The sequence below is a fragment of the Herpailurus yagouaroundi genome, unplaced genomic scaffold, assembly GCF_014898765.1.
Source record: "Herpailurus yagouaroundi ecotype Mexico unplaced genomic scaffold, PumYag 216, whole genome shotgun sequence".
Taxonomy (NCBI): Eukaryota; Metazoa; Chordata; class Mammalia; order Carnivora; family Felidae; genus Herpailurus; species Herpailurus yagouaroundi.
The window spans coordinates 1,321,341-1,336,162 of NW_024412447.1; the positions used below are offsets into that span (position 1 = coordinate 1,321,341).

A 14,822-nucleotide genomic window follows, 5' to 3' on the forward strand; every position below is an offset into this window, starting at 1 on the left:
TTCCTCACACCAAGGCTGGGACGGTTCCTGCTGTAGGCTTGGGGCCCCCATGTCCGGGGAGGGCAGGGCCAAGCCCAGAGGGCCTCAGCAACAACCCCCCCCCCCCGCCCCGCCCCACCACTACCCTGCGGGTTTCTGATGGTGCGGAACACGAGCTCAGGGACCAGGCCCTAGAACAGAGCCTGGGAGGGAGTCCACTCTGACGTCTGCCTGAAACCCAGCACAGGGGTGGGTGGTCTTTGCTGCAGAAGCCAGGACCCCCAGGAGCTTCCTCCCAGTTCCCAAGGGGCTGCTCCACGGGGTTCGGCAAGCCTCCCACGTTGGGGAGCGGGTTTGGAGATGGGTGCTGTCAGTGAGACAGGACGCGGGGCAGGGGAGCCTCGGGCGTCCGCACGGGCAAGCCGGGGCTCTCAGCCCGTGGAGGGCGGAAAGCCCCCGAGCTGGACCGGGGTCCCCATTCCCACTGGCTTGTGGCCCTGGGAAGCCACGTCACCACCCCGAGCCCGTGTTCTCAGTTTCAAAGTGACCAGCAAAGCCATCCGGGCTGTGCTGTGATCCAGGGAGCCAGGGGGGCTCCGGGTTCAGGCAGGAGAGCCTTGCTGGTGGCCCTGGGGCCTGGCCGGGCCGTGTCTCCGTCTGCCCGCGGTGAGGCTGCCGGCCATGGGCTGGCACCGCCGAAGCAGCCGCACGGGCGGCTGACGTCAGGACTCACTGTCCCCATGACCGGTGACAGGCCTGGAGTGCTGAGCCGTGCGCATCAATGAGGTGCCACTCGGACGCTCCAACGCCAGGCGGCCCGTCTTCTGTCCCCCAACGTCCCGTGCTGGGGGGAGGGGTGGGCCACCACTCCAGGCCTTCCCGAGCCCACCCAAACCCCTGGTCAGTGGGCCCCCCAGGCCCGGAGCTGTGAGTACAGAGGCCAAGGTCCCCCCGGGGCTGGCAGCTGGACCCCTCCCACAAAGGCGGCCCCCGTCCCTGTGCCCAGGGGTCCGGGGAGAAGGCCGACCCGTGTGCTCTGATCCCCATCCCTGCCCCGGGTGCCCAGGTGTGTGCAGGCTGCTGGTCCTGAGGTCACCACAGGAAGGAGGACGTGGCCGGAACCACCAGCGTCGCCCGTGGGGGCCTGGGGTTTGGGGTGCTGGCTGCCAGCACTTCCACACGGGGCCTGGAGCCGCCCTCCCGGCCAGCACCTGGGGCCGCAGAGTGCGAGCGTCATCGTCGGTCCGTTGGCGGGGGGAGGGTGGGGGCGTGGGGGGGCGGAGTCCAGGGCAGGGGAGGTATCTCGGCCACTCTGTTCCACCTGAACACGCGCTCCCTCTCTTCTGCTGGGGGCGGTGGCTCCTGGGCTGCCACCCACCGTCCCCTGGTGTCCAGGGGCTGCCCCGGGGCCAAACCGAGGGCTGGTGGGCAGGGCGAGCCCGTCCTCTCAGACGCACACAGCGAGCCGGCGGGGTGGCCGAGGAGCAAACTTTATTTCATACGGAGCAGGGACTCTGCCGGGTTTGAGCGGTGTGTGGGCGGGGGTACACACTGCGGAGGGGGCTGGAAGCGGGCCCCCCGGGCCACACCCGGAGCGGCGGCACCGAACGTCCCGGGCGAGAAGGAGGGTGCGGCCTCTCCCCCGCCGGCTACAGGTGCGGGCCGCCTGGGTCTGTGGGGCCGTGTGGCGGGAGGCAGGGTGGGCCCGGGACCTGCCGGCTGCCCTCTTGCGCGTGAGCCGCAGGCTAGGCCACCGTCTGGCGGCTGAAGAGATCGAGCGTGAGGGCGCTGAGGAAGGCGGGGATGCTGTCTTGGCGCAGGAGGTGCAGCTCGATGAGCTCCGGCACCGTGCGTGAGAAGGCCGTCTCCAGAAGCTGCATCTTGGCGCCCGAGGGTCCCGTGGCCTGGAGGGTGGGCGGGAGACACAGAGGACACACGGTCAGGGGTGCAGGGGCCTGCGGGGTCCCCCCGCCCCTGCCCCAGGGCCCTTCGGTCACAGGACAGGGAGGGACGGAGACCCCGTCCCCGGCGGGGGTCCAGAAGACGGGATGTGGGGCGTGGGGCGTGGGCTCCGGGTGCCCAGCTGCCCTCTGTCGGTCTGCCCAGCCCTCCCCGTCCTCAGAGCCCGGCCACCGTGACGGCAGCTGACACCCCGCCCCACCCCCCGACGCTACAGACGAACGGGCGAGGGGCCGGAGCCGCCCCAGAGAGCTGCTCTGCGCCCGGGCGGACGGCCGTGCCCCCTGGTGCTCAATCCCGTTTCCTCCGTCACACGGCGCCGGCCACAGAACGGAGGGGGTTCCCACCGGCGGCCCTGCTGGGAGGCCAACCCCACTCGCGGGCCTCGCTTCTCCGCGGGAGGAGCCGCTCCCGGCCACGACACGCGGAACAGCCGGGGTGCGCACGCCGCCCTCGGAGTCCGTCGGCGGACTGTTACTCAGCCACGAAAAGAACGGAGCCCTGACCCCTGCTGCGCCAGGGACGGACCCCAGACACGGAACAACACGCGTGCGTCAGATCACCCATAGGGAGTGTGCAGAACGGCAAGTCGCGAAAGTACATCAGTGGCTGCCAGGGGCTGGGCTGGGCATGGGACGGACTGCCAGCGGGCGTGAGGGTCCTTGGTGGGCCAACGAGAGTTCTGAAATCGGGTCGTGGTGGCGGCACAGCTTGGAAGACACCAAATACACCAAAAAGCAAGCCGTGGGGTGAACTGCACAGCGTGGGAACTCGCCCCCCCCCCCCCCGGGGCGGGGCGCGTGTACTAAACCCCCGTCTGCCCCACAGCCTGACGGGGCCACCCTCCTCCCAGGAGCTGCGGGGGCTGCCTGGCTCCGCCCGTGTGCATGGCTCACCCCTGCACGCGGTGGGCCACACGCCCGGCCCGCACACCGACCTCCGCCCGGGAAGGAGGCCCGGATGCGCCTGTTGGGAGGCAGTGGTCTCTCCCTCCGAGACCCCAGGAAGGAGCTGGTGCCGGCCTGCCTGCTCCCCCGTCCTGTCCCACGAGCCCTCCTGGCGGCCGTTGGAGCTCGTGGCACCCAGCGTCTGAGCGGCCCCCGCCTGTGAGCCGCGTGGACGGCCTCTGCTGCCTCCCCAGGGCACCCACCCTGCTCCCCTGCACGTCCGCACGTTTAGGCTTGTCACAGTTCAACACGGACCATTTTTAAACAAAAGTAAGAGATACCACTCTGACCTTTTACCGAGAAAATCCTTTCATTTCTGCCTTCTGCTCAATTGTGAAAATTTCCCCTAAATGTCAGAGGGGCTGATCCTCCGGCAGCGGAGGGGCGGGGAGCAGACGCAGGGCACCGCTCGGGGTGGGGGTGGGGGGCGCTGAGGGAGGCCGTGGCGCCCGCCTGGCTCGGCGACTGAATGGCAGCCCTCCTCCGAAGCGGGGTCCCTCCACACCGCGCCGCGCCTGGCTGGGACCCCTGCCCGCCCGAGGTGGCCTTCAGTCCGGGTGTCTCCCCAGATCCCCGTTGGGCTGTGGGGCCCCAGCCATGCTTTACACACATCAGACATCCCTCGCGGCTGCCAGCACTGCGGCCGTGTCTCGAACAATCGTCACTTGACGCTCGCCCACGCGAGGCCCATCCTGGGCACCTCAGTGCACCTGCCCCGCGTTCCGGAGGCGAGCCGGAGCACGGCCACAGAGACACTGGCTGTGCCCTGGGGCCGGCGGGGGGCGTGCAGGAAGGAGGCGTGACCAGGGCAGCCTTCTCAAAGCCGAGGGTTTGTGAGCCCCCCGCCCCCGGCCACGCCGGCCCATTCCGTGGGAAGGGCCGTGTCCTTGCTCAGAGGCGGCGTGGAGCCGTGTGGCTGCCAGCATGTGCCCCGGTCACGCCATGCCGATCAATCTCTGCTAGGCTCCACCGTGCTCAAATACCACCCGGTCCCCAGGTACCTTGTAAATCACTCTAATTAGGGGCTGTTCGCTTAAAATTAGAGAGCAATTTTTTAAAAAGCAAATTGCCCAGTAAGACGCGTTGGCTGTGGCTGGAAATATTTATGGCCTGTGTCTCTGCCTCCTCTGCCCCCAGCGTTTGGGAGTGACAGGCCGCGGTGTGGCTGGCAGGCGCCCTGTGGCGAGCAAGGCGCTCCGCCACGGTAAGACCCCCGGTGGCCCCTGGCTGGCCGTCAGCGCGGTCCGGCGCCCACACCTCAGCCTGGACTCGCCTCCAGGCCTCCCCTCCCTCCAGACGGTGGAGCTGGGCCTGCCTCGAAGGGATCGGCCGGGACCCAGACGGCCAGGTCTGTCTGGCACGGCGCGAGTCTGCGGAGACGGGCGGCGCGGGGACGCCGGGGGGCTCCGGGGCTGTGCGTCAGCGGAAGGCGAAGCACGTAGTGGCTCCAACGGGGCTCGTTAAATGCCAGCCTGTGGGGGCGCCTGGGTGGCGCAGTCGGTTAAGCGTCCGACTTCAGCCAGGTCACGATCTTGCGGTCCGTGAGTTTGAGCCCCGCGTCAGGCTCTGGGCTGATGGCTCGGAGCCTGGAGCCTGTTTCTGATTCTGTGTCTCCCTCTCTCTCTGCCCCTCCCCCGTTCATGCTCTGTCTCTATCCCAAAAATAAATGAACGATGAAAAAAAAAAATTAAAAAAAAAAAAATAAATGCCAGCCTGTGGCGCCCCAGCTGGCGGGACGGCACGCGGCGGGCCCTTTGTGACATGCCCTGAGTAGGGAACTGCCCCCGCTTCGGTGGCCCCCTCCCAAGCCCCCGACTGCCCGCGGGACGGCACAGGGGGGAGGGGATTCCCATCGAGTGCAAGCCTACCGCTTGCTGAGGGAACCGAAGGCAATCCCGCGAACGAAGGCACGGGAAGAATCCAGAGATGAGACCCATAGCGAGGTGTGGGTCCTCACGTCCCCACCCGAGCAAGATTTAGACAACGCAACAAGATGACCAAACAGGCAGTGCGAACACCGCTCTCTCAAGACTCTGGGAGCGGGGTATCTTCTCTGCGTCACGGTGGCATGGCGGCTTGTCACAAGGCCCCATCGACTCCCGAGGAAGCGGCTGACGGCAGCTGGAGGGAAACGCAGGACGACGGGAGCATCTTGGGGCCTGAAAACAGACGGCAGACAGTCACAGAGACTAGGGGGTCCCAGCTCGGTGACGAGAGACACATGAGATGATGCGGGCCGAGACGAAACGCGGGGTCATGGCTCGCGGGCGCACCGGGCAGAGCCGGGGGGACACGGGGCCCGGGGTGCCCTGCTGGAGACGAGGGACCACCCCCCAGGTGTCGGGGCTCTGCCTCAAGAGGCAGAGAAGGGAAGGGTCGCGATCAAGGAGGAATGAACGAAACTGACGACAGGAGAGGGGGTATTGCAACCAGAGGCCGGTCCTTCGAAACCAGCAACAAGACTGACGGAACAGAAAAGACAGAAGCTGCCGATACCAGAAATGAGATCCTGGAGCTGTTTCGAGAATAGTAAGAAAACACTTAAAAACCCTTCATGCCCATAAACTTGACAGCTGGGAACAGAGCGTCCCTTAAACACCACGGAGCACCAGGGCTCGGTCAAGATGAAGCAGCGAACCCGACCAGTCCAGTGGCCATTTAGGAAACCGAATTTGTAATTAAAACGCTCAAGAAGAAATCTCCAGTCCCACGTGGTTTCACCGGAGAATTTTATCAGACATTTAAACGAGAATTAACGCCCATTTTCCATGGTCTGTTCCGGAAGACGGAGCAGAGAGAGTACTTTCCTGCGCACAGGCGTGTCCGCCCGACAGCAAACCAGAAATGGCGCACACGCACAGGAGGAAGAGAGAAGTGGACTTGGTGCAGAGACCCTCAACAGAGCTCAGCTAACGTGGTCGGGAAGTATAGAGCGGGGACTACGCCGGGACCACGCGCAAGGCACTTCTGCGTGTGGCCGGTGCGCTGACGACCAGTCAGGACGCGTCACCACAACCCCAGGACACCCAGTCCCACTGCCGACACAGGAAACGAACGCCTCTGACAAAACGCGACCTCCATTCCCGAAGAAAACCCTCGGCAGAAGGGCGCGCACGGCCCACGCGGCCTCCGAGTGGGACAGGCGGCGCCGTCCCGTCCTGGGGGCAGAACACACACGTGGGGGCCTCGACGGAGGTCCACACTAACGTGCCCCATCAACCTTCTTTATTTTTTAATTTTTTTTTTTAACGTTTATTCATTTTTGAGACAGAGAAGAGACACAGCATGAACGGGGGAGGGTCGCAGAGAGAGGGAGACACAGAACCTGAAACAGGCTCCAGGCTCTGAGCTGTCAGCACAGAGCCCGACACGGGGCTCGAACTCACGGACCGCGAGATCACGACCTGAGCCGAAGTCGGACGCCCAACTGGCTGAGCCACCCAGGCCCCCCCCAATCAACCTTCTTAACGCAAGTGCCAGAGCTGCCCCACGGAGGAAGACGAGAGAACTGAAAAGAATTCTCACTTGAACCTCACACCTCAGGCAGAACTAAACTCCAAGCCCATCACAGACTCACGCATAAAACATAAAAACCTTCAAGCACAGAGACGACACTTCAGGACCTAAGACCAGGCGGAGGACTTGTCAGACTTCACACAGAAAGCACAGTCCGGAGAATAGAATGAAGACGGACAAACTGATGGGCCTCATGGAAACCGCCAGCCTTTGCTCCCGAGATACAAGCCCGCCCGGGAAGGGGTACGTGCGAGTCACGAGTGACCCGGGGCTGGCATTCTGTGTCCCGGCGCCTCCTGGAAGGTCAGGTGCATAGGTGGGTTTCGCTCACGGCTGTCCCCCCCCGCCGGAACAGGGCCCCCTCCTCCTGCACAGCGCTGGCCGCAGTTGCGACGGTCCGTTCATCTGTGACTCCCTGAACCGTCTCCCTCCGTTCCCGGATTGCCCGGGAAAGAGGCGGTGGGAGTCAGGACGGGGCGGGTGGGGGTACTGACAGCAGCCCCACGCCACCCCGGGGCTCACCTCGCTCACGCACTCAGATGCCCCGAGGCCGGGGCATCTCCACTCCCTCACTGGCTCCCTGGCTGCAGGTGGGAAGCTGGTGGCTGCAAGGCCCGGGGAAGGCCGGCTGCTTGGAGGCCGTCTTTAGTCGCACGAAGGCTCACGTGCGGATCTGGGGGCAGCAGGCACCTGAACGGACACAGCTCCAGACGGCCCTGCGTCCCGCGAAGCCTGCCGCTCCATCCCGGCCCCGTCCTCGGCGCCGCCCCCGGGCCTTCGTGTGTGAGGCAGGGGCTGGGAGCCCGGGCACGGCACAGGCACGGCCTCTCTCCAGCCGGGTCCTGGCCGGACTCCGCGGCCAGATGCTGGCCCCGTGGGGACAACGCGGGGCGGTCGGTGTGGGCAGGCGTGCGCAGACGCCTGCCGCGTGCCGGGCACCCCCTTCCCGCCGCCACGCACGCGTACCGTGGGTCTTTGGGGTTGAGCGGCCATCTCCCCGCTCAGACGCGACCACCCAACGCCTCTGCTCTGACCCCTCTGCCTGGACGGCCTCCTCCCGGTGCCGGCCCTGGGTGACCCGGGGCGCTCTGGCGAAGCTCGGGTCCCGTGCGTCCGCTGGGTGTGAGAGCCCGCGCTCGGTGGTGGGTGGTGGGTGGCCGTGGCCCTGTCTAGGGGAGGAGCCTTCTACCAGGAGCGCAGGCGCTTCCTCCTCCGGGGACCAGCCCGTCCTGCAGAGGGGCGGCCCAGGCCGCGCACCCCGGCTGCGCGCACTGACCAGGCTGCGAGGGAGCTCCGGCTACGCGGGCGAGGGCCCAATGCGCTGCCTGAGCCGGCACACGCCCACCGGTGATGCGCGAACGGCGGCTTCGCCACGTCTGCCAGGAAGTCGCCTTGAACTTCCGTGCCGGAGGAAGCCCCCTGAGCGTGCACCGCAGTGGGTCACGCTCACACATGACACGGCTCTACACGCACAGAGAAAAAGCGTGTAAACCACAAAACCTAAGTGGTTAGCTCAGGGAGCTGCGATGAAACGTGGCTCCTTACGGCTTTGTGCACTTTGTGGATTTTTTACTGCGGCCGCACGTCGTCTCCGTAACCAGGGCCAGCCCGACGCGAACTGGGTCTCCGAGAGCGGCACTTCTGACACAGGGCACTCATCACACGCACTGTTCTTGCCACAGGCACGTGCGAGTTCGTGGGCCTCACCGGCCGCCTGGCCCCGGGACTGGGGCCCCTGGGATGCCCGCCACGGCACCCGCGGGTCTCCCACCCAGAACCACGCACCAGGGCGGCGGCCGGTCGTGGTGTAAGTGGCCCGGCCCACCCGGGCCCCGCGTGGGGACACGGAGGTGACCCTCAGCCCTGGATCCCTCCTCCGCGTAGCCCCCACCTGGCCGCTCCTGCTGCCCCCCTCGCCGCTCCCCGACCGTGACTGTCCTGTGTCTCCTCACCTTGTAGGCCGGGCTGGGCGAGGAGGCCCTTCCCACCGCTGCCCCCCAGGCGTCCCCCCACATGCCCCGCCAGCCTCCGGCTCTGGTGCGTGTCCCCGTCCACTGCTGTCCCTCAGGGAGGGCGGGCGGCGGGGGGGGGGGGGTGACCCCGGTGCTCGGCGTAGGCGGACCCAAACAGGCCTGGGCACAGGCAGAGGGACGTGGTGGCCAGCGGATCGGGACGAGCTGGACGGAACGCCGAGGAGGCCGTCCCAGCACGAAGCTGCAAACGCCGAGCTGGCAAAAAGCATGTCCAGCACGGGGCGGAGGGAAATAGCTCCCCCAATTATCCCCGCTCAATTGTGCCGGGAAACGGCTAAATACCGCATGTTCTAATTATACCGGCGTTGCTGGAGTTACCGTCCCCGGCGAGGGGCGACCTCTCCCCAGCGTGCTCTGGGGGGGGGGGGGGCGAGGCCAGGCGCCCCAGCAGCTGCAGATCGGTTCCGAGCCCACAGTTGTTATTATTATTACTCTATTTATACGGCTCTGCATCCCTCGTGCCTCGCCCCGGTTTGTGCAGCTGCTCCCACGGCCTCACGAGGGAGGGGCAGGAGGGCGCACATGGGCGGCGAGGGCCCAGGGTCATTTCCAACGAGCCTCGTGCATCACAGGTGGGTGCCCAGGGGGCCCACAGGTCATCGGCACAGGGCCAGGCTCCGTCTGGCGTCCCACTCCCGGCCCAGGCCTCCTTCCCATCCCGGGAGGAAGGTGGGGACAACCGTGGGGGCCGGGCCACCTCCCTCCTACTGGCTCCCAGGGGCAGGAGGCCAAGTGCAAGGGGCCCCCAAACGGCTCTGAAGGCCGGACGTCCCGGGAGGGCCCGGGCCAGATGGGCTGGAGCACGTGTCCCCTAGCCAGCCACCCTCAGCGCAATGACGCGAATGGCACCAGGTCACGTAGGAAGCCCCCCTCCCCGTCCAGACAAGCTGGTACAGTGGAGCGCTCACGGGGACACAGGCGGCCGGCTGGGGGAGCGGCAGAGACTGAGCTGGGGACCTGGGCTCCGATCGTGGCTGCCCCTCCCACTCGCCGTGTGACCGTGGCACCTCCCCTCCCCTCTGCGAGCTGGACTTCCCTCAGTGGAAAGGGGCACACGGTGTCTGTGTCCCCACCTCGGATATTAACTCACTCACGTGCTGACAAGACGGATGAAGCCAGCTGCCACGTCACAGGCTGTCACGGGAACTGACGGTGGCCTCTGGCCAATGGCCCAAGAGGAACTGAGCGGACCCACGTGAGTCTCTCCCCAAGAGACTCGTGGCTGCGGCGCGAAGGAGGGCCCACCTGGGCGCAGTCCGGCCACTGACCATCGGGCCACCGCCACCGTGCTCGCGGTGAGTGCTTGTTCCGCCATGGACTGTCGATATAGGAGGGCAGAAAAAAATCCCTTTAGAAAAACATCCTGAGGGGCGCCTGGGTGGCGCAGTCGGTTAAGCGTCCGACTTCAGCCAGGTCACGATCTCGCGGTCCGTGAGTTCGAGCCCCGCGTCGGGCTCTGGGCTGATGGCTCGGAGCCTGGAGCCTGTTTCCGGTTCTGTGTCTCCCTCTCTCTCTGCCCCTCCCCCGTTCATGCTCTGCCTCTCTCTGTCCCCAAAATAAATAAACGTTGAAAAAAAAAAATTAAAAAAAAAAAAAAAGAAAAACATCCTGAAAGGTGATGAAAACCTTACCGAACACGAAAGGTAAGTCAAGAAAATGACACCAGAGTGCACGGTAACCCAAGTGCTCTAAAGCAGGAACAACACATCTTAAGATACGGCGGCCAGAGACAACCAGACACATGGCCAGAGGCGCAGGATGGGGTGACAGCGGACGCTCACTGGCGACCACGGAGGCCTGCAAAGTACAGAAGCAGCAACCAAACACAACCCCCGGCGCCCCCCACTCCCCGTGGAAATGTTCAGAAGGTGAGGCCGGCTCCAGACACGCACGAGTGGAAATGGGAGCACGGAGAGCGGAGGGAAGCCCCGACTCGTGACGGCAGCAGGCCACGAGCCTCCTCGCGTGCACAAAGTGACATCCAAGGGGAGCTCGGAGCGGCGGGGTTCTCACGCCCCACGTCGCGAGAAGGCTGCGGGAAGAGGCACGCAAGTCCTTCAACAACCCTCAAAACAGCACGAGAAGAAGTACAGACAGTAAGTCAAAGAAGGAGACAGACCAACTTGTACAAAACATTCCCCCGACCCAGAGGAAGGCAGAGAAAGAGGTTCAAGGAACAAGACAGGCCGGAAACAACGGCCTTTGGAGCGAAGACCGTCCCTGGGGATGAGGGTTGCTTCAGAATGATGACAGGACTAATTTATACATGAAATAAAAAAAGAATGACAGAAATACAAGAAGGCACAGACAAATCCAGAATTAGAGATTTCAACGCTTGTCTGTCTTTAATTGACAGGAAAGATAAAAAATCGGCGAGACTTTGATAGAAGATAGGACACTTGACAACATTATCAAAGAACCTGACGTAACTGACATTTATAGCACACGCTCCAGCAGAATACACGGTATTTTTAAGTACGTTTGCTACACAGACGACATCCTGGACCTTACGACAAATTTCGACGAATCTTAAGGGATTAACGCCATGCAAAGTATGTTCTCCGACCACAATGAAATTCAGTCAAAACCCAGTAACGGAAAGGTAGCTGGAGATTGGCAGAATACTTGGAAACTTGGCAACCTACTTCTAAGTAACCCCTGGGTCAAAGAAGAAACCAAGAGGGAAATTACTAAGTCATTTCAACTGAATGAAGATAAAACAAAATCATCCGAATTTGTGGAGAGACTGAGGCAGACCTTGGGGAAGTTTTTAGCGCTAAATGTCTATGCCAGAAAAGAAGAAAGGGCTCCCATCAGTGACTTCAACTTGCACCTCAAAAAGCTGAAATTAAAAGGGCAAGTGAGACCCGATGTACGCAGAAGAAAGGAAACAAAGATCAAAGCGGAAATCGATGAGCCGGAAAGCAGAAAAGCAAGAGAAAAAAATACAACCCGCGGCGGTCCGCGAAGATTAACAAGGCTGACGCACTTGGGCCAGACTGCTTAGGAATGAAGGGCGGAAGACGACTGATGGGGTCGTGGGGGACGGGGGTGACAGCACGGGTCCCACGGATGTCAGAAACACAAGGAGGGAGCACTACCGGCCTCACGTCGGTGAGTCCGACAACTTAGATGCAGCGGACCAACTCTGAAAGACAGAACTCGCCGAGCTCACCGCAGAGGAGGGCTAAACCCGCTAAGCCCTGCGTCCGCTACGGGAAAACCTCTCACGGAATCTCCCGGGCTGGTGGCGCTCCCCGGGTCCCACGCAACACGCAACACCGGAGGAAGCGATACCAGCCCGACGTCAAGTCTAAGTAAGACACCCGATGAGGACGAGCACGCCCCAGGCCCACGGCGAGCCCAGCGCTGCCGATACGTCAAGAAGAAGGGCCACGTGATTCTCAGAACAGGCGGGAACTTCCTCAGCCTGACCGACGGCACCTGCGAATAACCCACATTCACGCCACAGTCGACGGCCCGAGAGCGAGCACCTCCCCGCCCGCCGCAAGCAGAGGCTCGCCAGCTGGCTCAGCATCGCTCTGGAGGCTGTGTGGACCCGTGCAGGTGCAACGTCACGGTCCAGGTAGAAAATCCAATCGCTACAAAGATACCAGGAACGACACATGAGGTTAGCGAGGGTGCAAAAGAAAAGATCAATATTCAAACACGAACTGCTCTTCTACAGTAGCAACAAGGAGAGATTAGAAGCGGAAAAGCAATCCCCTTCACAACAGCGTCAAGACACCAAACGCTTCGGGATGCGCCCGACAAAAGGAAGCGATGGTGCGGACAGACACTCTTGTCGACCCCGTGTTGCTACGATGGCCATTCTCCCCTCGATGACCTGGGAGGCTCGCACACCCCTGACCAAAACCCGAGCAGACGTGTGCTGTGCACGCACACAGGGGCCTCAAACACGCGAATGCAAACACCCAGGAATACCGCCAGCGGCTCCGAGTGAGGAGGCGGGGGCGGCTCCACAGACGCCCTCCCTGCTCCCAGCCGCCTCCACAGGGACTTCCTGGCTCCCCTGTAGCCCCCATGGCCTTGGGAGAAAGCGCTACGCGGTCTTCTCACCGGGCCCTACAGCACAGTAAGCCAGCGGCTGCGGGTACGGATACCGAGGGTCCGCAAACGCTTGGTCCTGTGCCATCGACAGAGCGACCTGGCTGAGAGAGAGGGATTCTCTCCTGCCGGGCCCAGGCCGCCTCCTTTGGCCACCACCGCGGACACCGCCTCCAGGCCCCACCCTGGGCCAGGGGCACAGAGACACAAGTGCCGGGCCCGGCCGTACGGAGAGGCCGGTCCCGAGGACCCCGAGACCAGATGGGGGAGCCACTTGGCTGGGGGGGGGGGTAGCCCGCACTTCACAGGTGGCTGGCATAGCACGGCTGGTGGCCCGGGTGCCTCGGCCGTGGTCACATGCCATGCAGCAGGCACATCGTGCTAGCCCTGGGTTAAAGACATCCCTGTGATGGACGTGACTCCCGGAAAGTTGTGTCTCCACAGTCACGCTGGCGTAAGAGCAGCCAGACGCGCTGTGCGCTGGGCCTCGCCGCTCACCCGGCTGGCGCGTGGCTGCCACGGGCCCTGAGCGACGAGGACGCAAGTGGTCACCGCCCGGTTGCCATGGGATCGGGACCTGCCGCCCGGCCCTCGCCCTCCTGCGGCCGTGAGGGTCGTGCCTTAAAGCAGCCTCCATCCTGGCAGCAGAGTCCCCTCTGTCTGTGCCGAGAAGCGCATACGGTGGCTCTGCTAGGGCGCCCCGCTCCTGCCAGGTGCCTCTCTTCCGCGGGGGTCCCAGGCAGGGAGGCTGCTGGGAGGCTCGGCGGGGCCGGGCGACCCGAAGCCGGGGCACACGCGGTCCAGGTAACCTAGACCCCACCCCCCCCCGGAACGAGGGGCCGCGGCTGCCGCGCAGGGTCCCGCTGGGGGACGAGGCCCCATCTCTCGGGCCTGTGACTGCCCCTGACTCGGGGTTCTCCGTCCCCGCCAGGAACCACGGGCGCTCCTGGCTGAGGCCTCGGGGAGCCGGGCCCCACAATGTCCCAGGGTCCCCAGCCCTCACGTTTCTGCCACCATCTCTGTGCTGACGACCCCGCTCAGCCCTCTGGTGTTGGTATCATCTGCAAACGGCCTTGTTTTTCATCTTTGGCAAGGCTGAAAATCGGATCATGAAAGGAAATTTTCTTTTTTCTTTTTTAATTAGTACTCGGTAATATCACCAAGCTGTGAGTTTATGGCTTTGTAGATCTTGTGTTTTTGACACTAATTACTCACAAAGGCTTTTTAAGCCGCATCTCAACTCTGCAACTGCCACGCCGGTAATTACACAAGAGAGGGAGTCCCAACAGATTCCACAGGTCACACCCGGCCCCTCCGACCCCTGCTCCGGGCTTGTGGGGGGCCGCCACCCCCCTGGGCTCTGGGGCAACCCGGCCGTTCCCAAGGCTCCGGCCCAGGGGCCCCAAGGCCACGTCTCCGGGACTGCAGTCCCCGCCAGTCCCGGCAAGGGGCTCGGGGCTCAGGCTCTGCTGCGCCCCGAGGAGCCCGTCTCAGTCCCTGGCGGCGGCCGGAAAGGACCCGGGGCAGGAGTCCTGGGACCCCGCGGTGGGGGGTGCCTGCTCCACGGTGATGGTCTCCTGGAGCCTCCTAGGAGGGCCCGGCCTGGCTGAGGACAGACTGCCCACCTCCTCGGCCCTCCATTCCCGCCCGGGGCCCTGAGCCAGCACCGACCACGTGCCCCTGTCCTCCCTGGCCTGGGCTTCTGCCCCCCTCCTGCCCCCTGCCCAGGCCACCGGGGTATGGCGAGGCCGCGTGCACCTCCGCCCGCCTGTGGCTCAACGGGAAAGCCCGCCGGGGAGAGGCTGCTTGCCTGAACCCTGAGCCGAGGTGAGGCCCCAGCACGCCCACCAGGCAGGCCTGCGGCCCAGGCTCAGGAGCGCACACCGAGCCCCGCAACCTCGCCGGCAGGCAGGGTTGCCGGAAAAGCAGGAGCAGGTCACCCTCCGCCGGGACCCTCTGCCTCGCCGTGAACCCTGCGGGATGGCGTGTCCTTCCCTCTCCTTCTTGGAGAACCCGAAGGCTCTTGGATGGGTGATACATCGACTGAGCAGAACAGGAACCTCCCTCTTGCTCACGAGCCCCGGGCTGAGCCGGCTGCGCGGCGGGCTGCACCCGGAAGGCTCCCCGGGGGCCGCGGCCCGATGAGCGCGCAGACCTTGCGGGCGGCCCAGCTGACTGCGCTGGGCCGACCTGAGATTCGATCGGTTAGTCACAGTCCGGCGTTCTTTATCGCAATCCCATCTTAAGATGCAGTTAAAACATCTCATCGCCGAAGTGCCTGGCTCCTCCCGGGCCTTTTCCGCCTCAGGCGAAGGCGTCA

The 14,822-nt window shown here is 64.2% G+C and overlaps 1 protein-coding gene across 7 annotated transcripts in view; it reads right to left on the reverse strand.

Moving 5' to 3' along the window:
• Positions 1-1,452: 1,452 nt before the first annotated feature.
• MAD1L1 (mitotic arrest deficient 1 like 1) overlaps positions 1,453-14,822 on the reverse strand; it is a 322,840-nt gene continuing 309,470 nt past the window's right edge. For all 7 annotated transcript variants that reach the window (XM_040455714.1, XM_040455715.1, XM_040455713.1 and 4 more), the window contains one exon: positions 1,453-1,883. In XM_040455714.1, coding sequence (XP_040311648.1) covers positions 1,725-1,883 — 159 coding nt within the window. In that variant the 3' untranslated portion in view covers positions 1,453-1,724. The remainder of the gene's footprint in view (positions 1,884-14,822) is intronic.